General features: G+C 38.3%; 1 protein-coding gene across 1 annotated transcript in view; it reads left to right on the top strand.

Annotated features, from left to right (window-relative positions):
- SYNE1 (spectrin repeat containing nuclear envelope protein 1) overlaps window positions 1-25952 on the top strand; it is a 291206-nt gene that overhangs the window by 182951 nt on the left and 82303 nt on the right. The window contains exons 87-97 of the mRNA XM_062490036.1: window positions 1131-1316; window positions 1828-1950; window positions 4044-4226; window positions 5507-5650; window positions 9100-9294; window positions 10337-10477; window positions 14991-15158; window positions 15926-16087; window positions 17313-17507; window positions 20227-20400; window positions 22194-22385. Coding sequence (XP_062346020.1) covers window positions 1131-1316; window positions 1828-1950; window positions 4044-4226; window positions 5507-5650; window positions 9100-9294; window positions 10337-10477; window positions 14991-15158; window positions 15926-16087; window positions 17313-17507; window positions 20227-20400; window positions 22194-22385 — 1863 coding nt within the window. The remainder of the gene's footprint in view (window positions 1-1130; window positions 1317-1827; window positions 1951-4043; window positions 4227-5506; window positions 5651-9099; window positions 9295-10336; window positions 10478-14990; window positions 15159-15925; window positions 16088-17312; window positions 17508-20226; window positions 20401-22193; window positions 22386-25952) is intronic.

Below are 25952 nucleotides of genomic sequence, written 5' to 3'. Positions count from 1 at the left end.
AGTTGATCTCCATGTTACTCAAGGAGTTTGGTTTCATAGAGGCTTTTGGCTGAATAGTGTCTGCACACTGTGATTCTACCACACCAAGCACCTTATTGCAGCTCATACTGTAAAGCTTTAGTTAATCAAACACGGTTTTCAGTCTGGGGTCCTTTTCTTTCTCCATTATGCTTAACTGGAATAGCCAGTGTTCTCATCTAATGAGTTTTATACCAAATATTCTCAAGGTGATACCTAATGGAAGAGTTTCTTCCAGTCTCTTCCTGAACATTTCACATCAAAGTAATTTGCTGTCCCTGTAATTGTGTAATTTGTTCTGTGTGTGTCTGTGTGTGGAATGTGTGTGTGAGATCAGTGCGACATTTTGATGAGGTTCAAGCTTGCTGGTGTTACATGACTGTGTGAAAGAAATCAAGGCACCATAAGATAATAACGTATCACTAATACCAAAATAAGCATAAATTACAGTTTTTGTATATACATTACTTAATTGTCAGCTGCATTCTTGTACATGAGTGCAGTGTAGTATGTCAGACTTCGTATTCTGAGTAGGAGCTACAAGGCAATTTATCCTGAGGAAAGCTGGAGACAGAATTTCTGTTTTGGTTTTGATGTGGCTTTTTCTGTGCTTTAAAATCTGATGATACAGGCTTAACCAGTGCCACCCCACACAATGCTTTGGCAGTGATTTTTTTAGGCAGCATTAATGACTCCTGCCCTGCTATAACACTGCACCCAGGTGCTTTCTGCTACTTTCTGTTAGGTATCTGAGGCTTCCGGGACAAATCTTCTTCATAGATTATATGGAGAAATATAATGCATATAATGTGTATATTATATTTTTAAACACAAGTGTGTATAGCAAAACACTAAAATTAATGTATTGGTAAGTACAGCTGCTGAAGGTTCATGACTTAATCTTTTGTTTCCCAGTCTCTATAAGCTGAAGCACTTCAGCAGACCTTCAGAAGTAACCATATTGCCTAAACCTCAAAGGAAATCAGTGCAACCTAATCATAGGCTCACGAATGTGTATAGATTGAAGAGTTAGCAGAACAATATACTCAAAAGATACGTGTAATTGAGTCTCAAACCTGACATTCAATTTCCTTGTATCTGTCTCCATCTAGAGCATTCTTGATGAGTCTGGAGAGATTCATGGTGATCTTGAGGCCATGAGTGAGAGGATTGATTACCTGGCAAGTGTATACTCTACTGAAGGAATGTCACAGCAAGTGCTGGAACTGGAGCGGCGGACGGAGGAGTTGCAGCAAGTTATCAAAGTGCAGCTACCAAACCTTCAAGATGCTGCCAAGGTAAATGAAAGCAGTTTTTCTAATGCTAGCTGGCATTTAGGGTGATGTATGCATCATACTGCTGAGATTATTAGCAGGGAAGATATATTAGCTGTGGTCTATATGGGACATGACTTTGTTGTCTGAAGTCAGGTGTCTTGCACTGTTCAAGACACTGCTTTAGGTGCTGATTCAGATGGGCATAAGATTTCTGCAGATCTTATTATAAGTGCCCATTCTGGATGGATATATTTGCAATAATGGTGTCAAATAGCATATTTGAGCATAAGTATATGCTGTATTTGAGATTGATGTACTTAAAATGATAACTCTGCCTTTGCAATCCCCTCTTCTAGACTGTCATACGACTTGTATTTTTAGTTAATATTTTAAACATTTAAAATTAACTGTCAAAACTATGAATTGTTTTTTGCACTGTACGTAAGGGGGATGTACCTGCAAAATCCAGACAGATATATTATAGTGATTTCTATTTTTCCTCTTATTCATCCCTGAATCAAATGTGTTACAGGATATGAAGAAATTTGAAATTGAGGTGAGAGCCCTACAGGCTGCTTTGGAGCAAGCCCAAGCCACACTGACATCTCCAGAGCTTGGGCATTTGAGCTTGAAAGAGCAACTTTCTCACCGACAGGTAAATGACCAGGACATCAAAGTTAACATTCGAGTAGCGTGATCTTACACAAAGGATAATGAGTGATAATGAGACTGATTTCTGTATTTCTTAGGTGGGTCACTGTTTCAGAGTGTAGCCCCAAATTACTGCCAAGGAAATAAGAAGAATCATTCCCTCAGAGGGAATGGTTGAAGTATAATTTTGAAGCATAATTTTTTATGAGCCCATTCTTAGGTTGATGCAGTTCTGAGAAGTGTGCATCCAATCCATTTAATCCATATTAATAATTGTAATAAAGCCCAGTTCTTATCTACTGCTTATGGTCAAGAGGTTCTTAAAGTATTTCAAAAGGCAGTCTAGATTGTAACCATTATTTTACAGATAGAGACACAATGATACAGTCTGTTGCTAGCTTCTCCAATAGTTTTCTGGAGCACTAGGAGACAATTCAGATCTCCTTAAGCCCGGTTACATTTTTGCATGCTTAGTTGAATTACCTCCATAAGATATTGTGGCTTTCTCTATTGCATTTCTTCTGCTATGGAGATTTGTCAGTTTGTTAGTTTTAGTCTCAGTCTCTTAACAGGAATAATAATGCAATTTACAGCTTTCTGAGTTTCTCAAGACATGTTTCTTTCTGCAAGCTAATATGGAGATTTAACTGTCTTAGTCTGCCAGTGAAAACTGGATGCCAGCAGGTTCACTGCAGGGTTAAAATCTGCAGAAAAACATATGTAAGAAAGGTAAATTTGCACAGGTTTTCCTTTTCATTGAAATACACAGTCTTTATTCTGGGGTCTTGTGAACAGATTTCAGAATGTGGCCTTGAAGAGTGTAAGTGAAACACATCACCCACCATAGGAGTAAAGGAACATGGAGTTTACACTGTTTTATGTGTGTTCTGTGTCCTGGCTCCAGCAGATCTCACAGCATGACTTTCTTTTGTACAGAAAGGGGCTGTCCCTCTGTTTCACCAGACCAGAGAGGGGGATGTTGGAAAGCCTCTGGCTGGCACACAGCCCCCAGGGTGCCTCTGAGTGCTGATGGAACAATAAAAACACCCTTTGTCAGGAGCATAGGGTCTGACAAAGGAGAGGCCCCACCTGTGCTGCCTTAGGAATAGTTCATTATACCGAAATTCTGGTTAGATTATCCACCATATGTCATGAAATGGCAGAAATAAAAAACAAACCACAATCCTCTCATCAGTATGCACTTCAGATCTACTTGGCTATCATTCTGCATGTGGTGTAGGGAAAGGGAGAGTACCAAATTCTCTACCCCTGTTTGCCTCATTGTCCTGCTGATTTATATCCATTGAATCTAAAATATTTTTCTAATGTATTAAAGCCCTTTTTATCAACTTTGCCTTTTCCTTTTTTTCCCCCCCATATCTGTACCTACATTAATTAAACTCCTCCATGTAGATTAAAAGAACGGTGATGAAATCTATTCTCCAGCCATTGCACTTAGGCCCTTCTCACGTATATGAGCAGACAGCTTGAAGGGACATCTTGTATGGAATAGGCACTGTTAACAAAGGCATACAGCTTGTGATTAATCAAAGAAAAAGGTTTCTGTGTAGCTCTGTTCCTTTCTGTTTGATTGCCTTTTGAATTACAAGCAACATTTTCAGCCAGGTTTGTATTTTCAAAGGAAGGTTGTGAATACAAGGGGATTCATGTGCTGTTTTGAAAATGTGCTTCTGTGTCCCAGCAGGGAGTTCCACTCAGATTTTAACACTGAGATATGTGTATATATAAATTACTCTTGTGCTTCTTTGATTTGTGGAGTTTGTAAATCTATTTTATCAAATCTGTTAATAGATTTTTTTTTTTTACTTGGACTCTTAGAAATAGGTACTACTATGATTTTTCATTAATTATTTCTGTATCTAGTATATGGGCTTTTTGCTTAAATAATCTTTAAAAGAATTCTCATTTCACAATGAGCAACTCCAGAGAAAATGTTTCTAATTATATTCAATTTAGAAAATAGATAATAAAATTTTTCTTTAATTGCTTGGATGTACCATTATTTTTTGTTGGCTGCATGAAATGCTCTGGGAGTTCTGAAGAATTGGTTTATTGTGGCATTGGCTTTGTTTCTAGCATCTGTTGTCTGAAATGGAGTCACTGAAGCCAAAAGTTCAGGCAGTACAGGACTGCCAGAGTGCCCTGAGGATTCCTGAGGAGGTGGTCACCAGCCTGCCCATGTGCCACAGTGCCCTGCGGCTCCAGGAGGAGGCCAGCCGCCTGCAGCACACGGCCATTCAGCAGTGCAACATCATGCAGGCAAGTGCAACTCCATCCCATGAATCCAGAGATCCAGACTGAATCCAATCCCACTCCATCCCAGAGCAACTTGAACAGGAAAATACAAATTGTGATGAAAACATTGAATTTCATACCTCTGTGCGTTCCTCTATTCTGTGGTACCATTGGGAATTTCCCCACTAAGTCTCAGTTATTCCTGACTTTAATATACATGACCATGTTAATTGCTGATTGACTCATCAGACTCTCACCTCAATTCTCTCCCTGATATTGCTATGATTTTTGTAATGCTGTTAGGATTAACTGGACAAACAGCTAATATACAATTGTATGCAGGTTAATTTTATATGCTAAAGAACCAATTAATCAAATTTATATGACATTATAATATCAGCTGCTTCTGAAGATTGCATAAAAACTATCAAGTTAATTACCTTTGTGTTATAAAAATAATTATTTTTATTCTCTTTATTTATAGTACATATATTTTTTCTGATTTTGGAATCATTCCATGTCTATTAAATTTTTATTTTCAAGTTTTGCTATATATGATTAAACAAGATTTTATTTGAATGTTTGGATTTATTATTAAACATGCAAAAGATATTTCCAAAGAAGAGAATAGGTTTTTCTTCTCTGCTATTTAGTGATAGGAATATACATATCATATTCGATAGGTTAGGGTGCAACTACAAAGTTTCAAGTTGGATAATAGAAGAGACTTTTGATGATTAGGGTTAATTAATGATGCATAAATACAAGAAAGTTTGCGTCACACTAAAATTTTTAAAAATGGGTTAGACAAACTGTTCATGCATCTATGATAGAAAGAACTGATACTATATTGGTAGGATAATTATCTGAGCCAATCTTCATAATCCTCTCTCAGCTGTATTTTCTGTAATATCTAAGCTTTTGTTATAGTCACAAATGAACTCCTGAATTGAAAAAGCAGATGAAAATGCTTTCTAATAAAACCATGAGACTGAGGAAGGCTATCTTCTTGTGGGTGTGTTTGGTTCAGTTGTTTATTGGAATCAGAAGTTGCAGCACCTACATCAGAAATCTAAAATATCATGTTAGGTGGATTGTGGGTTTGGGAAATAATTAAATAAGTGAAGCAGTTCAAATCATTGCAATTCATAACATTTATGAATAGACATTTTCCTGACTATACTCCTGCTTTGCTTATCAAGATGTGAGTGCCAGATACTTCAGGAAAGAGATCTGTCATTCTTAGATTTAGTGAAAATTAACTTTTGTGTAGACTCTCAATCCTTTTTTTCCCCCTTCTCTAGGAAGCAGTGGTTCAGTATGAGCAGTATGAGCAAGAAATGAAACATTTGCAGCAGATGATAGAGAATGCCCATCGCGAGATCCAAGACAAGCCAATAACAACCAGCAACATCCAGGAACTCCAGGTCCAGATTTCACGTAATGAGGTATGGGACCCAAAATGCATCAAAACATTGGGCTCAGTGGCAGCTCACTGGCCCAGACAACTTTCCATAAGCATAAAATAGCTGAATTGCTTTTCAGATTTTCTCAAGGCTAGTTGAGCAGATAGACTTAATCCCAGAGAGGGAACTCCCGCTATTGGTGCAATGTGGACAATTCATTCGTTTATTCAGTTAGATACATCCTAACCTTATGACAACAATGTGATAAACAAAAGCATTGCATAATTAAGGGGCAGGTAATACTAGAACTTGACTGAGGGGTATCCCAGAAGTTCAGCAGTTGGTCAGTTATCACAGCTAGTTCAGTGATCCATAGGTACATATGTATATCCTAAAGAACTTGTTCATACACACATATATATCCTAACATACTTGCTCATTTTCATCCCAGTCACATTCTGTAAAGAATATCAAGAGACTTGAATCAAAGGAAGCCCACAATAGATTTGGAGGGAAACTCTGCACCATTCATTTTAAAGGTTTCTTTAATGTCATTGTTGGGAAGATTTTTACGCTCTGGAGTTGTGGGTCCTGCCCACAAACTCACGGATTTTCAGCTGTTGAATAAATCATGATAGCCTCTGTCCCGCCTTCTTGCTGTGCTGGTTTGAGAGCTCCTCCTGAGCCCCTTGCACCTCCACCTGTCTGTGGTGTAATTCCTAGTATAGAAAATGCACCACCGATCTCTGTATGTCACTTTTGGCACCAGATGGCACCATTTCCTTAACATTGAATTAAAGCTATTGCTTTTGCCTTATAATATAACCTAATGTTACATGTTTTGCACATTTTCTATCCAGGCTTTACAACTGTTATTTAGTATAAATTCAAGAGCAGTTTTCATATGCAAACACTTTTGGCATTATTAGTACTGAATTGATAATGCTACTATTCTCTACTCAACTATTCTGGAACAGCAAATGCAGGAAAGTGACCAGCGATTCAGGGAAATACTGCTGGAGGAAAGAATAATGCTGCAGGCAAGAAGGAATTAAAAATGGGCAAACTCGAAGTTTAATGTACAAACATGTAAACTTTGAGCAAGTTTAGTAGCTAGGAGTGGTCCTAAACATCTTCAGGAAGAGAGCAGCTTTATGATAACACACATATTGGGACCAGCCAGAGCAGACAGACTTCATACATGCAAGCTTTCCACATTTAGGTGTAAGGGGATTTGAAAGACTAAGATAAAGATATTTTATGCTCATGCTCTCTGTGCTAAATGAATGTGAAAAAGCATAACATGAAGTGAATATACTGAACCATGTATTGTTAGACTAGTTCAAAAGTCTTGTCTGACAAGATGTTTATTAGGTGTGTTATTAATTTAAGAAAATATCAGTTACCACATCCCCTGTTAAAGGCTGTATTCAAAAGAACTTAAGGGGGCATTTGTAGTAACTACATTTAGAATTAAAATAAGATGAAGAAAGAAAGAAGGAAAATACATCTTGATTTTTGGGAAGCTTGTATTAATATGCATGTAAGTAAATAGATACCATGTATACTGCCCTGTGTTTCTTTAGAATTTCAGATAAGATTGTGGGCGAGTATCTCCATACTTGAGAATTATTTCAATGAAAAATACAATACCTCATGGGACATTGCTTTTAAAAGATGCTTTATTATTTTTAATTTTCTTTTGCAATCACATTTTTGCTCACTCTTCTTTGTTTTCAGTTGAAAGAGGCATTTTAGATATTCAATACATTGGACATTAATACCACAAATGTCATTGCACTTAGTAATGTGAGGGAATACTGAATGACAGTAATTTTCTACTGAGGCTCAGATATGTCATTCATTGAGCATTTGTGAATGACTGGAATTTGCCAAAGAGCAGATAACTATTCGAGCTGCTGGACATTAAATTTGTGGCTTGATTTGATTTCAGCTAGGTTTCTGACTATTCTGCTTGATGTTTTATAATCAAAACTTTTCTTAGTCTCCAAGGAAAGCTTTGGGGCAGCAAGAGAGGTCCTTTTGTTGCTAACATGACAGATGGTGACAAGATGCCATTGAAACTCCAGTAGTGAAGTGTCATCCTCAGTCTTTGAGCTGTTTCAATTGCTAAGTTGTTAATTCTTGCAGTGAGTATTCTGCACTGTAATTTTGAGGAATTTTCTTAAACAGTCAAACAACTGAAAACATTTTCTAGTTTATCAGCCTGAAGAAGTAGTCTTATTTACTTTTGAAAAGATATTGTAATAATATATTATTATTATGCCTACTAGATCTTGCAACTCCTATTGCTATTTTTCCTCGAAAACTTGTGGGTTTTGAAGAAGTAAAAGCAGAAATAAAAATGAAGCAGAAATCTATCCTTGAACAAACAATCACCAATTTAGCAGGCAAGCTTATACAAATATTTTCACTTCTTAAACCAAAACTCTAACTTGTTACTGAGCGTCTAGGGAGATGGGAACAATAGTCTCAGCAGAAATATTAAACATTTCCACCATTTTTCATTTGAAGTATATTAATTGAAAGCTTTGAAACTGGACACTGAATAGGGCAACAGTATAGGGTAGGAGGGAAGACAAGACCCTTATGAATAGTCATAAGGATATTCATTTTCATCTTTCTTGTCTAAAAGTCTTAAGCTAATGATGATGTTTGGTCACATAAATAGACCATTTACTAAGCATAAAACCCTCAACAGTTTAAAATATAGTCTGCTTTATGGTAGTTTCCCCATCTCTTTTTAAAGAAGGGTTAGTCCTGTGCAGCTCAACTTTTAACTCAGTAGACTTACACAAAACCAAAACGAGATTAAAATACAGCTTATCTAAACAGCGACAGAAAGCGATCCAGTCTGCATTTAATCTTATTATGTGACTGATTGTTTCCATCACATTTTGAGCCTGTTAGACCCTGTGAGTTATTGTTTGGACAATTCATTCTTTCTGGTGAGAGCTGAATGGGGCATTTTTGCAGTTGCGGCCGCTACATGACCTCATTTCCCTGGCATGCACTGTTGCGGGAGAGCTTCATCTTCCTCGGATAAATGGAAGCAGATCGGGGGCGGGGGGAAATAGGGCAGGAGGAGGAAGAGACGCTCTCCTTTGCTGCAGCGTGCAGCTGACAGAGGTGGGCTCAGGTTCGGGCAGGATGCGAACGTGAGGCAGGTGTGAGGCAGGCGTGCGTCCGTCCGTCCGTCCGTCCGTCCGTCCGTCCCTGCGCTCTGCGGCGCGCACGGAGCCCTCAGCGGCCGCCGCCGCTCCGGGGCCGCAGCTCCGCGGTTCGGCGGCGCGGCCGGGCTGGGTCCCCGCGCTGGCGGCATCCTGCTCGTCAGCGGAGCGGCAGCGCTGCCGTGGGATTGGCTGCGATGGGAGGGGACGGCTTCACTTGGCCGCGGAAGCTGAAATGCTGCCGGTCCCGTGGCCTTTGCCGGCTGCATCAGCAGTAGGGGAATAAAAATGTTTCCTCAGGAGCTTGCTCGGAAGATCAGAGGGTACCAGGAGCAAATTGCTTCTTTGAATTCCAAGTGCAAGATGCTGACAATGAAAGCAAAACATGCCACCATGCTGCTGACAGTGACAGAAGTGGAGGGGCTGTCCGAGGGAATGGAGGAGCTGGATTCAGACCTGCTCCCCGCACACCCCGCTCATCCCTCGGTGGTTATGGTAAGCAATGCTTTGGTCACTGTACTCATTATCTGAGCTGCTTCCTCTTGCATCATTACAACACCCCCGTGTAGCAAATTGCCACAGCTCACATCCACCTTTAGCTTTTGAAATGGCTGTAGTGTGACAAACAAAACAAGTTGCAGCTTCCCTTTACTGTATTATGCTTTACATGGGTTCTCAAGACTTGTTAATAAAGGCTGAAGTTATTTAGCAGACAAATACGTTAAATCTGTGAGCAGTAATATGCAAATATTGTGCTTTTTTATTTTGTAGCTGTCGGCATGCAAGAAGAAATGCTAAGAAATTGATGAGTTGCAGGAATAAAATAAAACCAGAATAAATATTATTTCATTAGATGTTGCAGTGTATAGGCTTTTCACACATTAAAATGTTGATGTGATAATTGACAGTATGCTGCTGTATTCTCAGCTGAGTGTACTGGAAATGAAAGCTGTCTCAGTACTGCCATAGGCCTAATGTTTGACTTACTTTGCTTTTGTTTGTTTCTAACTGGGTCTCATTACAAATATTCTGCTGATGCTACTGGGATTTTTGTCTGAGTGTCAGACTTCAGGATTTATCCCTCTATAGCAACATTGGGGAAGGAAGAAGCATTGCCTCTGAATACTGGGTTGTGTGTATTCTGTATTTCAAGTCTGTTCCTTGTTCTAACCAGACCTGGATACTGAGACAAACAGTCCAGTATTCTGTAGCTCTCCGTAGTATCTCTGTCTGGAGCAGAGATTGTATTAGAAGATGTCTAGGCAAACCAGAATTTGTTGTTATTGAGTTGCTTGCTCTACACTGTCTTTTCAAGTCCATTAGGGTACAGGAGAGCATTTTCATACCGAAGTATGACAAGTAAATGAGGCTATTTATTCAACAGATTTCTAAACTGGTAAATGTAGGAGCATGAAGCATGACTAATTAATGTCGTGGTAATTCTGGCCATGTGTTGTTTTGATCTCAGTCTAAGTCAAGCCTCAGCTGAGGTAACTGATTTTCTTCCTGTGCTCTGGGGTTGCTTTTCCTGTGGCAGATGACTGCTGGTCGCTGTCACACGCTGCTCTCCCCTGTCACTGAGGAGTCTGGGGAGGAGGGAACCAACAGTGAGATTTCTTCTCCACCTGCCTGTCGCTCTCCCTCACCTGTGGCTAATACAGATGCTTCTGTTAACCAGGTACCTCTCTCTTGGCATTCATTCAGCTTTTATCTCAGACGTACATGGTTCCATTCCACAGGTGGTTTATTTGATCCTCTGAAACAATGTTTAGCTATAGTGCCAAGGAGCTGAGGCTTAACCTCTTGCCAAACTAAACCTTCAGGTTCTAGTTCAAAACAGATACAGGTGTTGACTTCTGAGTTGAAATTGTATAAATCCAGTCTTACAGCTATTCATTATTTTTAAAAATATTTTTTAAGTGACAATTGTAATGTCACCAGAGTTTTCTACTTACAATGTAATTTTTATTTTCTCAGTAGTACTCAATGGAATCTTGCATCCTGAGAAAAAACGCTTTTTATTCCCCATAATGAAGCATTACATTATGTTCCATATCTATCTATCTTACTGTACCATTTCCATTGTGGCACTGAAATCACAGCCTGGTTTCTTCTACTAAATATCATTTCAGTTTTTAACTTTCATGTGGGTTTTTTTCATGTGTTGTTCATTACAACGTTTTTCATTTCCATGACAGTCTGTTTTAAGTGCCAGTGAGGCAGATCAGTGAAATAACAGACATTAGATTTTAAATCAAAACTGTGGGCTCTTGCATTTCTAATGGGAGCGAGTATCAGTATTGATTAAAATGTAAACATTGAACCAGCACATTGATCATCATGCACCTGAAGTCACACATCGAATGTTATACTTTAGAAAAATGAGCCTTAGAAGCAGTAACCACCTCACTGAATCCATCATGGTCTGGATTTTGTGGTTGATCGGTTGGTTTTGCATTTGTGACTGCTTCCAAAATTGACCACTGCAGATTTGAAGGTTTGAATGTGTTGTGTTGCACTGCTAAGAATTAGACAAGTTTGAGCAAGACCCTCATTGATATTCCTTCTACTAATTTCAGTAATGCCTATGTGCTATAGAAGTTGCTAAACATAAGACATAAGAAAGAATACTAATGTAAGATAGTAAGAGTGGTGACAAAATCATCAGTGGCATAATAAAAGAAGTTGTATTACGCATAAGAAGGATTTTTCTAGTTTTCTGTCATTTTATATAATCAGAAAGTTCCCTGTGAAGTTTACTTAGAATAGAAAGGCATCTGTGTATTTAAACATAGAAATCTTATGACACCATTAATTAATGAAGGAATTAAAGGACCAAAAGCAGCTTGCTTCCTAATCAACAAAGTCAATGTCAGTTCATTACTTTTCTCTGAAAATGTAAAAGAAGTCAAACAGCTCCAGTCACTCAGACAATAAGGAAAACACAGTGAAAATGCTGTTGCACCATAAGCTGACACCAAAATAGGAGTTTTAGAGTAAGTGATTTGCTAGGGCAAAATTGAACAAAAATATTATGTCTTTCATTTAGCAGAATTTTTTGAGAGATGAAATTGATGCTGTTACAGCAATCTTAAAAACTTAGAACTGAAGTTTTCTTCAGTGTGATTGATGTTGAAATGAACTGCATGTATTAAACAACAAGCGGAAGAACATTCCGAAATACAGTGGCTTACTTACAAAATTCTTAGGTTCACACTGACATGAGATTAAGACTAAAGAAGCTATGAAACTGCCAGTGCTAGTTATGAAGAGTGCCCAGGGAGAGTTCAGGAAAGATGCGTGGTTAAAAAATACCCTAGACATTAGTGAACTAGGAGCTCAAATGTAAGTTATCAACACTTTGTATTTTTGCAGCAAATCAGCAAAATAATTTGTAAATATTTTGTTTGAAAAAGTAGCCAGAGTTAAGAACTAATTTCTCACAGGAAGATCACCTGTAAACTACCAGAAAAAAAATGTGGACAGCAACTATAGAAAGTAGAGAATAACATGAGTATAGTCTGAGGAAAAGAAATGTAAAACTCTTCTGAAGAGACAATTAGGGAAGGAAAGGTTATTTGTTAAGACTGCTTTTTAATTCATCCTGAGTAACTCTCTATAGTGTTTCATCAGTTTCCTAGCTTCTCTTAGTGGTGAACCATAGCTTCTCTCAATTCAGATATCTATACACTTTATTTACATTTTTAACAAATAATGAAAATTTAGAACAAGTGTCAGCTGCTTAATAGTGAAATAATGGGGTTATGTATTGAAATAGATTAAAACAAGACCAGAAATACAAGAAAGTGACAATTCTAGCACTATCATAACTTAAAAAATGGAGCTTTTTTCTGAAACTCCTCTAAAAAGAACAGGGTGGGGGGAAAGGTGTTATAGAGGTGTTAATGTTGGAGACTGAGGAATTTCATAATATATAAAATATTATAGTCCTGAAATGCAATTAATTTTGATATTTAGCAGAATCAGACTCTTCATCTATGCTGCAGTACCGAATAAAAATCCTTTGGGGCTAAGTCTCCTTGCACTTACCCAAAGATGCAATTGATTAAAATTTTCCACACGCTTTAAAATTTGGTTTCCTGATACACAATGCAGAGCACTTGAGCTGAAGTTGAACTGGAAAAGCTGAAGTGTTGGCACAGTGCCTTGTAGGCCTCAGCTGATCCTGTGGTTCTAGTCTTATGCACTGGGTCGCTGTTAAATGCTTTTCTATCTCCTTGTACACCGCCTACTTACGGATTCTTTCTCTTTCCCATATGAATACTCACCTAGGGTGCACCAGCCCTTGCTATGTACCTTACAAAATCTAAGCACACCCTTTTTCCCCTACATCTAACCATAAAGCTTGAATACTTTCATTGACTACTTTTCATAAGAACAGCCATGAGATATTAGGGCCTTTGTAGGGGCAACAAAATCTTTTACTTGCATGAACATCTGGAGTCCTGCTATCATCATGTGAAAGCTCTGCCAAAGAGAAGCTGCCATGTTGTATACTCCAGGAAGCAGTTGAAAAGCTGGGGGAAAGGATTGCTTTTCCCTCACTGTGAAAATAAGCCCTTAGTTCTGAAAACCATATTGAGAAGTCACAGAAGCATTGTTCTCACTAGCAAAAGGCTGGAGAGTAGCTGCAGGCAAGGCAAAATGAGAAGTTGCCTCCACTGGTGAAATTTTTCACCATTACTTGGAAATATCACTTGTGGTCAGAGTGAAAAATTCTGAAATTGCAGTCCTGAATGCTGTGCTAAACTGTTACCTATTCCATGCTGGTTCCTGGACATTGTAACAATTTAATCATTAGATTTTTCACATTTTCCAATTTTTGTCATTGAAGAGGTACCTCATAGGACACTTTTGGACAGTTTTATGGGGGTAATCTGGTTTCTGTGCTCTTCCAGAGCCTGACTGCTATTGCTTACATATGGTATTAGATAATGTATTTGCATTCTGTTCCAAATAGGGATCTGTCTTATACATTGAGCTCCAGTATCACAGAAATAGTCTTGTTTAGTAACTAACCTTTACACATCTATGCAGAATCACAGAATAGTTGAGGTTGAAGGGGACTCCAGAGGTCGTCTGGCCCAACACCCCTTTTCAAGCTAGACCATGTAAGCAGGTTGGCCATGACTGTATTCAGGTTGATTCTGAGTGTCTCTAAGGATGGAGATCCTGCAATTTCCCTGGGCAACCTGTCCCAGTACTCAGTCACCATAACAGTAAAAAAGTGTGCCCTGGTACTCAGAGATTCTCTCTGTGCTTCCGTTTGTGCCCATTGCCTCTGTTCCTGTCAGTGGGCACCACTGAGAAGAACCTGGTTCTGTCTGCTTTTCACCCTTCCTTGAGGCAGCGTTTTTCACCTCCCAAATAATGTGATGCTAACTGTCATACATGCTTTCAGTTTTAAATAAACCTTGTCATCAAGTCTGCTTTCCTGACCTAAGTATAGATACTGTACTTGTTTCCTTAATTCTACATTTTCTGTAGATGTTTTCAGTTGTCATCTGCAACAGTCAAAGAAATCTCCATACACTAAGTATAGAACTTCTGGTGAGAAATAATTCCACTCTGAATTTTCATTGGTGGTTTGAACATTTGCCCATTTCCTTAGAACTTTTGGTCCCTTTTCTCAATATTTTTTATAAGTTAGCTGAGGCACCCTGTTTGTTTGAAAGCTTACAATAAGCTGATGCTTCATACTCTTTCTTGCCTCATTTACCAGTCCTTCAGCATACTCCTTTTAGGTTCTTCTGCTGCTCTCTCTGTGATAGTGTTTGTTAGACTGGTATTTGCCACCTACAGTACCATAACTCACTGTCTCTTGTGGTGGGTTTTCCCCCGTGTGTAGTTGTAATGATGCTGGAGCAACACTCCCATTTATAGCACATCCCCTCCCAGCCTTTCCATGATTGTCCACAGCTGCCTTCTGCACTTCCTAGCTAATATGAACATGAAAAAAATGCATCCAAAATCCTCATCATAGTGAAGGTTCTAAACATGCTCAGTCTGCTACTATTAAATATTGATTTACTGTGTTATTAAGAGATTTCCTGGTGGTTGTGCCTTTGTGGGCTTCATTTTAATGGACATATGCAGTGGGACAGTATGGGGGGGCATAGTATGAAGTATCTTTCTTTTTGAAAGTGCAATAATGTACTTCGTGCTTGTAGGACATTGCTTATTACCAAGCCTTATCTGCTGAACAGTTGCAGACAGAAGCTGCTAAAATTCAATCCAGCACCTCAGCCACCCAGGAGTTTTATGAACCAGGCTTAGAATCATCTGCTAGTGCCAAATTGGATGATTTGCAGCGTTCTTGGGAAACACTGAAAAATGTGGTAAGTTTGCATCTGCAGACTTCAAAATAGTTGGCTAGCTTGTAAGGAATAAAATTCAAATAACTGGCTCGGCTAATACGCATCTCTGCCGTTTTTGGTTTTTAGATGGCAGCTTGAATTCTTAGTTGTGATATATTAATTTTGTTCTTTGAAAGCCTGTGCAGGATGGACCTCCATTAATAAAAACAAGAGTCATTAAAGGTGATAGTTTGCTTCAGAAATATTGGCTATTGACAGACTCTATTCAATCTAGTAGGGATATCCAACCATGCTGGATGAGTATGCAAAGAAGGCCCAAGAATCCAGTTTCTCCATATACTGAATCAACACATTTCTGTATAGTTTTGCAGCATAATCATTCAATGATGTATGAAAATGGTCAAGAGTCTTGATCACATGATACAAATTTTAATTCCTTTCAGAGGCACTGTAGCTGTTATGGGGTATTAAGAACTGTGTGTCTAGCAAATAGTGCACATCCATGTTTGAGTGAAATCTAAAATAATGCATATTATTTTATGCATATAATGTGCATAGGTTTTACATGTTTTATTAATGTCCATTTATTTAAGCAGCAGAACCTAGAATACTGATGAAATTAAGTAAGTAAATATTTTTAATATGGGTGTTTTGCTTTATAATGTATGCTCTTGAAAACTTGTTGCAAGATTTTTGCTTTAGTCTCTTAAGGCTAGGGACATATGAGGCAGACTAAATAGCAAATCCTGTGTCAGAGGTCAGAATTTATACCTCCCATTCTTCTTCAGATCAGTGAGAAGCAGCGCACGCTCTATGAAGCTCTTGAGCGTCAGCAGAAGTATCAGGACACACTCCAGTCTATATCTACAAAGATGGAGACCACCGAAATCAAACTAAATGAGAGTTTGGAACCAGCCAAAAGCCCAGAGAGCCAGATGGCTGAACATCAGGTAAAATCTAATATGTGAGGAGGAGCGGGAGCGTTCACGTTGCCTGCGTATCTTTTGTTCTGTTTTTTGCACAGTAACCTTCTTCATGGCTGGATACCTCAAACATATGCACTTGTTGCCTGAATCTTCTCTGTTAATTGTATGTCTTGCCTTTCTGGGCTTCCTGCTGTACTAAAGGTGGTGTGATGGGGATTCCTTTAATAAGGAGCCTTTTTGAAAGAAATACAATATATGAAAAGAGATTGTCCAATTGAAATTTTCAGCAAAGGCTTTTGTCCAAGATTGTTTCCAATGACAGCTGTACATACTGTTCTTCAGTAACATTGCTGAAGAATATTTATAACGTTGCCAAATTTTCTAGGATGGTAACCAATACTGATGCACTCTATATTGATCAAAGTAAAGTTTTTACCTTATTAAACAAAACAAAAGCACACAAAAATTCCCTCACAAGGGAAGTCTCAAGAAATAATGATCTGAATAATAAGAGAATATTAAGTAATCCATCTGACATATGTCTAAGTTGTAATCACCTAAGCCTTCTGACAGCTTGAATCTATCTGGTGTAGCCAATGGATGTGTGTTTATGCAGGAAAAATAGGGGCATGTTTTAGCTTCCAGAGTAAAACTTGCTAACTGGACAAAGAACATCCAGCAATAGATGTAAATATGGTACCATGGTACCATTCTTTTATAGATATAAAACTGGTTCATAGGGTAAGAGTAAGAGTAGGAGCTTATTTTGCACTGTGGAATAAATCTGTGAATATTTACATCTATTGCTGGATGTTCCTTGCCCACTTAGAAAGTTTTGGGCTGGAAGCTAAAACATGCCTCTGTTTTTCCCCTCACAAACAGACACTCACTTACTTGTTCATTATCTTTACTGTGAATACTAGAATTTGCTACAGATAAATTGTTGAAAGAATAAATTTCCAGTTTCCAAAATAATTCCTTGTGATATGTTTGATATTTAAGATATGTAATTAAATCTGTATTTAAGTACCCAGATACATTATCCTAACTCAAGGCTATAAAAGCAGGACTCAGTCCTCATGGAATATTGTCTCTGCCATGCTGGTATTGATACTCTGCTCTATTCTGTGTTCCTGGTGCTCCCCTGGGATAGTTGTCTTGTATTTTATGTTTAGTCTATATCTCCTGAAATACTTCCTTCTCACTGGTAAATGAAGCAAATGCATTCTCTACTCTCATTTCTAAATAGGCTTTGATGGATGAGATTTTAATGTTGCAAGAAGAAATCAGTGAGCTTCAGACATCATTGGCCCAGGAGCTTGTTTCAGAACCACTGGATGCAGAAGGTGCTGGTCAAATGGCATTGCAGTCCACCCTCACAGTCTTGGCAGAACGAATGGCCACAATTCGAATGAAGGCGTCAGGAAAGCGACAGCTATTAGAGGTACAAGAAAAAACATCACCGATATTTTTAGTCACCATAAAAAAAAAGTAATTTTCAGTTCTGCTTTTTCCTCAAAATTGCTTTCAGTAATTTTTCAGTAGTACCGTTATTTTGTTTAGTGAGCCCCTCATCTTAATGCTAAGTGATAAGCAGCCAGAAAGAACTTGGAACACACATATATATGTTCTGAGTTTTTTTCTGGTTATATATAGCCATATGGAAATATATATATATATGTATTTGTGTGTGTGTAAATGCAGTGCAGATATTACAACACCCACCTTCACTCCTCTCTCCTGAGATGGGTTCAAAATAGAAGGGAGACAAAAAGATTCATGGATCAAGATAATGACAGCTTAAACAGGGTAAGAAAAAGCTGTGCATGCAAGCTGGGAATGAGGAACTTATTCACTACTACCCAATCAGCAGGGAGATGTTTAGCTGCTTTCCTGGAAAGCTCAGCATATATTTCTTGGGAACACAAACACCATAACCACAAATGTCCCTCCCTTCCTTTCCCTGGGCTTTTACTGATGAGCATGATCTCGTCTGGTGAGGAGTACCCCTTTGGTCAGTTCAGATTCACTGTTCTGGCTATCTCCTCTCCTAACCTTTTGCCCACCCCCAGACTATTGGCCTTTTGTGTGGGCCAGATAGAAAGCCTTTATGCTGTGCTCAGCAATAGCCATAACTTTGCTGTTATCAGCACAAATTTAACCATAGCTTCAAAGCATTGTACAGACTACTATGAAGTTAACTCCATCCCAGCCAGATCCAATATAATCTTTTCCCCTTGTTCCATAATATTTGCACTATGCTTAGGTTTCCCATTGTCTGATAGACCTAAGTATCCTCTGACTATCCTATTTGTTTTCTTATTCACAAAATCCTCTCTATTCTCTCCAGAGCTCAGTATCTCTCTTGTATTGGGGAGCACAGAACTAGACACAATATTCCAAGTGTGGACTCACCAGTGTTAAGGGAATAGGATAACCTCCCTCCTCCTGGTGAGAACACTCCTAAAGCAGCCCTAGACACCACTGGCCTTCTTTTCCACCTTGTTGGGTCATGTTCAACCTGGTGTCTACCAGCACCTCCCTAGCTCTTTTCTGCCAAGATTCTTCCCATCTGCTTAGCCTCCAGCCTGTACTGGTGCATGGGGTTGCTCCCCTGCAGGTACAGGGCTTCATGATTTCTTTTTTTCCTGTCAGCTTATTTTTATAGCCTTTCAGGGTCCATCTAGATGGCAGAATAGCCTTCTGCCTATCAGCCACTCCTCCCATTTTGTGTTATCATCAAGCTTGTTGAGGCTCATTACTGGCCACTCACTAGACTTTGTGCCATTGATCACTGTCCCCTGGCTGCAGCTCTTCAGCCAGTTTTTAAATCAATATGAGACAACTAAGGCGTGAGCAAGACTTGCTGGTCACTCCCTGTCCTTCCAATGGATGGATGAGGTGAAGGATAGTCCTGGGACATCTGTGTTGCTGTGATACTGATGCTTCAGCAGCCATTGAAGCTTAATGTCCTTCCACACCCCATGGTTCAGGGATCCTCTGAGAGGCCAGAGAAGGCAGACAGCTCTTCAGGCTTCTCTTTACCCATGTGACTGTACCAAGGACCCACCCATACTTTGTTTGGACCTTGAAGTGCCCTCTTGTGCCTCTCTTGAGAGACAGTAAAGCTGACTAACAGCCTGCTGCCAAAAAAGGCAAAGCAGCTCTCCTGTCCCTGCAACCCATTCTCAGCTCTGCATTTCTTTTCTTCATGTGATAATTGATAAAAGATTAGTGTTAATCATAGAACTTATTTGGAGTTTGTATAAACCAGAATACTTAGACAAGACATGGAACTAGATAAAGGGAAATATATTATTAAAACCATTCTGTTTAAATCGCCCTGTTATGAATATTGTGTTTTCTAAGTAAATTGTATTTGATACCAGTTTGTAAAATGAGGTTTTCCCACAGCCTGAAAGATTTTGCAAAATCAGATTTCCTGCCTTTGTGTAATCAATTGTAACCTATCTGCTAAGACCAGACTTCCCACTTCTGCTGTTCTTTATCTACCAAAACCAGATAGTTACTGGACAAATTGTATGGAGATTTCACACTGCGGTCCCACGGATGTTTTTTAACCACCACTGCTTACCTGGCAGAATTATGCCAACAGAAAAATACCAATTATTGATTACTACAAAGAAAACCATACTTTACAAGGAGCTGCAAACCAAGGTTCAGTGGAGCATGGAGTGGGCGATGACCCCTCATATTCCCCAGCACTGCTTGCTCTGTCTATATCAAATAAAGCAATCTAAATTTTGCTAAATATCGAGACTTTTTGTTTCTCGTTTATAACATTCATGTACATCTTTCTCCCTAAGCAAACGGTGCTGTACTAATTGAGCAAATTGAATCAATGTTGGGGGAAACCCACAGGAGAGCAGCAAAAGGAGGCAGAAAAGACTCACCTTTAGAAAGCTGTAGTAGCAGAACTCTACTGGAGAAAGAAGAAATAAAGTGACTGACTGAAATTCTGTTTCAGTTCATCAGAAAAACACACTCATTAATTGAAAGAAATAATAATTTGTACAAGATAGGTCTGACTATGGCTTAGAAATCCCACACAGGATTTGTGCCAAATAGAGAGGAACAACTTTTTAATAGTTACTGTTGTGGTTTATTTCTCCTAAAAAGTAAGCTATAATTTGTACCTCCAGGAAAGACTGAATGAGCAGCTCGAAGAACAGCGGCAAGAGCAGGCTCTTCAGAGGTACCGCTGTGAAGCTGATGAGCTTGACCACTGGCTCCTCAGTACCCGAGCATCGCTGGACACCACTCTGCTTCCTGCCGAGGAACCTATGGACATGGAAGCACAGCTGGTAGACTGTCAGGTAAAAGAGTAAGGCAGTTACTGTGTTGAATGAGCCAGCATATTTGTGGAGAAGCTTCTGAGCTCTTTAGCATCTTCTATATGCTCAGTAAGCTTCCTCAAGAGTTTGTGAAAAAAAATACAGCCTGTTCTTAATTTCTCATTCGAGATTGCAAACAGCACTTTAGGAAGCCCATGTTAATATAGCAGTAGGAAAACAAAAAAGCAGTCACGAGTGCAGAAAGAGCTGAAGTTCCCCATCTTTCAGATGAAGTTTTGTTCAGCTCTACAGGTGTTGTATTTGCTTCACCTACTGTTTTTGCTCCCCTCAAGCTGAAATTGTTGAACATCTCAGCTGATAGGTATGAAAACACCTGCAGTGTACTTTCCTACACATCCTTTTCCAGATGAAGAACACATTGGCACTAGCACTGATGACTGGGATAGTGCTGTGTTTTCATCAGGAATAATCTTTACATACATTCAAAAATAAAGTATAATAATCAGTTTTATCGCTTGAAGATTAATCAACTCAGAATGACAAAACAACTGAGGAAAGACATGTTGCTGCAATAAGAGTTTTTTGCAAATACTTTCATTAACAAGGCTTAGATAATTCGTAACATCCAGGTTCTCAAATTACTGGGAGTTTTCTATATTTAAATGATAGTTTAGAATTATATGATCACTGTGATGAAAATTATAAAAGAAACAAGAGACAGATGGACAAAAGATCCCTTTTCTTATTAAAGAATGAGAATCTCAATTATTTTAGGATAAATGAGAGATACATTTCATGCAGATTAAAGAATTTTGACTGACGACAGTTCATCATTGGAATTTTCAGTCTGCTTAGTCTCAAGAGTTCTTTCATCACCTGTCCTTGAAAGCCCTTAGTTGTATGTAGATAAACCCTGTGAACTTTAACAGAGCAGTATTTTTTTAATATAGTCTGTAGGAAACTCAAAAAGAAAAGATAACTTTGTGGAATAGTTAATACTGCTGCTCTTTTCCTGCTTCTTTAAATCCTAGTACAGTAAGTTTTGCTTATTTTTCCACTTTTTATAGGCTCTGCCAATCTTATTCTGCAATATTCCTTCAGAAGAAATATTTCTAAATTCATACTTGACAGTTGCTAAGGAAACAATAGCATCTGATGTCAGGCTAGGTTTTTTGAGTGAGACTTGTTTGAGCATTGAATCTGGGAGATCAAAATGTGCATGATGTCTCTAATACGTGAATGGTTAATGGAATGTCAGGGAAGTAGCTTTTGAGAATAAACATGCCAGAGATTTGTCACTTTAAGTCTCTCTTTAGACTAAAGAGGATTATACAGAAATCCTTAAGTCCGTCATGCACCAATCAGAAAGAGCAAATAGTGAGAAGAGAAGCTTATCAACACAGCCAGAGCAACACACAGGAGGAGGTAGGAAGCACTTGACTGCACGTAAATGAAAGAGGAAAGAAGTAACTCTGGCTGCGTGCTTCATTTCTTGTCATTAATGGATGTCAGTCTAGCTTCTTAGCCATCCTTACCTTTAGTATGCAAATAAAGAGCATCTCTACAACAAATTACTTGTTTCAAGTAACTTTTTAATTTCCTATTTCGGAAAAGGTTCCAAACTGAAACGGCAAATTTTCAAACAAACATTTTCAAGCATATTCTAAAGAACTCTGAATGGGACTGAAAGGCAAAGCAATGATAATCTGACTTTCTCTTAGTTTGGCAACGGGTGAGGTAGGTCACAGGTCGTCTGAAAACGTGACAAGTGCTGGAAAATGTATGAATTTGGGTCTTTGTTTTTGCTGCTGCAGAACATGCTGGTTGAAATAGAACAGAAGGTGGTAGCCTTGTCAGAGTTGTCTGTGCACAATGAGAACTTGCTTATGGAAGGGAAGGCTCACACCAAGGATGAGGCAGAGCAGCTGGCTGTGAAGCTCAGGACACTGAAGGGAAGCCTTCTGGAGCTGCAGAGAGTGCTCCACGACAAACAGATCAACATTCGGGTGAGTGGTTCCTTCCAGCTGTTTTCATGGTGGGCAGGAGTTTGAGGATTTCATAGCAGCTTTATGCAACTGGGTAAAAGAGTGGAAGTAATGCACTGATTCAGTCTGAGTTATTCATCTTTAGTTAGTAAATGGAACTATAACTCCAAAATAAAGAACTGTTTAGAAAACTTTAGTTGATAATTTTTGAGTTAACATCACTTTATGGTAAAACTATCCTAGCCTCAATGTCTTCACTGAAAGGACGATAATAAAATAGATAGATTATTAGCTTGGTCTGGATATAGTCTATTCCTGTTTCCAATCCATTTAGATTATGTGTGGTCCAAGGCAGGATAACTTTCCCCAACCAAAGAATGATCCTAAATATGTGCTTTTTTACAGTGTGCACAACACAGTGAACAGATAACATAAAGGAACATTTTTAATTATGGCTAATACTTAGTGACATCATTATGCCAAATGAAATATTATATAAGCAAAAATTCATTTAACCTCAGTCTTCCCCTTGGTTTTTATTCCAGCTGCTTTGGTCTGCTCATTGCCACAAATTGATTGTATTTAACAGTTGCTTTTGGTCATTCTTTAGGTCAAACTAGCATGTGGAGAACCGAATACATACAAGCAGCCCAACCATGTAATGTGACTGACTGGTTTTGAATTTGCTTGCCCTGCTGTGACTCCCTCCCTCCCCCTTTTCTTTTACTTCTTTTCTTGGCTTTGCTGTGCAAATTAAACATGATAAGCTTCAAAGATTTCTGGCTTGTAATGCAGATTAAAGTCTACTGAGAGGTTAGCTGGAAAAGTCACTTGATGTTCTAAGAACTATCTTTAGTCCAAAGCAACTGCGTAGCTTTTAAACTTCATATTATTTCAGAAAAACAGAGAAATGAAAGGAAACCCCCAGGTATTCGTTCCTGTTGCCTCTAAGATGAAGTAACTTTAGTATTATTCTTGCTTACTAAACCTCATGACTAGGCAAATGAAAAGTTACCAACACCATGTAGGGACATGGTACTTTGTTCTCATATATTACCTGTGAAGTTAAAAGGCATCACAGAGTTTTTTGCTAAATGTTAAAATATTTTGAAATGCAGTGGCGCGATCTAGTTTACTTAACCTCTTAAAACAACTTTTTGGATGATCTTCTAATATCTAAAATAACAACAAAATAATTTTCAGATATAGAATAATTTAAGATTGTTCATGAATGCAAGACTCAAGTTTTTTTACAAATTTCAAGCCTTTCTTTGACTTCATTTACCGATCATGTAAGAAAATAGAGATAGTCAGTATAACATATTTTAATCTTCAGTGAGCAGTTTTTTTCAGAGATGTTCTATAATGTCATTTTCCAAACACTGAGGACTGAGGCAAAGAGCATCAGATACCTTAAGTTCTATCCTATGGCAGTATTAACCTCGAGAAACATTACAAGCTAACAGCACTGTTGTTCATGCATGTAAAAAACTCAGACTTTTAAATGTCTCCAGGTGTTCTGATAACCTTGCAATTGCCTAGAGGCATAGCCCAACCTCCTCCCAAAAGAAGGAACATCCCAAGTGGCACTATTATAAAGACTGAGCTAAATTTTCCTTAAAGCATATTTCAACCTGTCTGTTATCCCTGTGCATAAGGTTTTTTAGGAGTCAGAATGAGATTCTCTGACTTTCTTGGAACAATTTTAGTTTTCTTCTGATATTAGTTAATGAATGTTACTAATGATACAGAAAAGGTGACTTGGAAACCAATTTCTTTATTCATAAAATAAGGTAGTGAAACTTTAATCAGAAGCATTCTTCAGCAGGAGTGTTCCAGACCAGCCCTTTGAAACATAAAAAATATTGTGTCTGTTACTGTTTCTTCTCTGGTTTATGGGCAATGAAACTGAACAGTCTCCTTGGAAAACAAAGAAGTAGGACAGATTCTGCAGTTAAAAAAAAAAAAAAACAAACCTCAACAAAACAAATAATGCTTCTTTACTTTTTATTGCAAAGGATGTATGGGAAAGGAATTACTCCAGTTTTACAAGAAAAAGTATGCCTCATAAGTTCATACAATTCTGAAATCCTTTGAAAGATCAATTTCATCACAGTCTTTTTCAGGGATTTTCCATTTCTTTCTGTGGTAGTCTGGACAGTAGCTGGGAATTACAGGTTCAGACTTATATTTCCCTGGATGTTTAAAGGAAATGTAATACAGTTCCTTCAGACAGACTTAAAATGAAAGTGCAACTGTAAATGTAAATGTAAGTTATTTTCAAACTTACATTCTGTAATTTGACTATGATAAAATCTGGTTCACAAATAACTTTTGATCTAAAAAGTATGTACAGCAGCATATTTGCAAAACCTCATTTCACCAACAATTGCCACAGTACCTTTTACACTCCTTGCAATTGCAGGAGCTATGAGGCTATTAATTATATGTCTCAGTATAATTCCAAAAGTGTATCTTCTCTGTCCTCTTCCCAGAGAAAAAGAGACCCAAAATGTAACTGAAATCAATCAGCCTGCTCAAATGCAATGAAGAACTAGATACTGTTCTGTAAAGAAATTTACAAGTTGAATAGCTATGGTCACTAGAGTATATAAAATTAAGCAGATTTCCCACACACACAATTTACAGAAAGATTGTCTGCTTCCAAACTTGTAATAGAAAGGCTGTAATTCCAGACCTTTCCATCTCACATACTATTTTTTTTGCCCCTTCTGACATTCTGTAATTACATTGTTCACACTCCAACTACATCAGCTTTTCTAGAAACTTGTTCTTATGAAGTAAACTATCAAGAGTTTACCTGCAAACTGAAACCTTAGTTAAACAAAGTTATTTCCTAAATTCTTAACAGTTTATATTCTCTAATCAGTCCTTTCAACTTCAGTGCATTCGTCATCCCCCAAAATTAAAATCTTATACCTAACCTTCTACTTAACAAAGCTGCTGTTTCAGTGGTTGGTGCCAGGGTCACTGGTGGCAGAGATCCATTTCAGTTGTTAGCATAAGGAGCACCAGGTGAAGCAAGTAGGATTTCTGTACGCACCTTCTGCCCTGCTGGTCCCTGTCTGATTTGAGAAACATCATCTGAAAGGCAGAGTGTTTGTGTTTTGGATAGCCTGTTGTCAAACCATTTGGCAGTCTTAATCTATTTAGAGTAAAAGCTGAATCGTGGGCATTACATGAATCCTACAAAAATGAAATATATAGACAAAATGGGAGAGGTATTAAGCCCCAGCTTTAGATCTTGAAGCTTTCAAAAAAACCAAAATGGTGCAAGCTCTACAGTCATCATATGACTCCAAGTAATATTAAATAAATCCAGAGAGATGTGTACATCCAAGTAGCCAGACCTACAAGTCTGTCTTTAACATAAGGCCAAGCATGTTAAAATATCTACATTTGAATACACTGACTGCTAAAATTACTTAAACTTACAGGCAACATGGAGTTTAGAAGCCAAGAAGTTGATAAAACATTTTTTTGAGCTGTTAAGGCATTTGTTCTTTTTTGCATTGCTTACACAGAAAGGCTGTCTAATCATTCACATTGGAAAAACATGATAAATAT

Source organism: Cinclus cinclus, chromosome 3 (genome assembly GCF_963662255.1).
Source record: "Cinclus cinclus chromosome 3, bCinCin1.1, whole genome shotgun sequence".
Taxonomy (NCBI): Eukaryota; Metazoa; Chordata; class Aves; order Passeriformes; family Cinclidae; genus Cinclus; species Cinclus cinclus.
The sequence above is the reverse complement of the archived record's forward strand: the minus strand, read 5'-3'. Positions and strand labels throughout refer to the sequence as shown.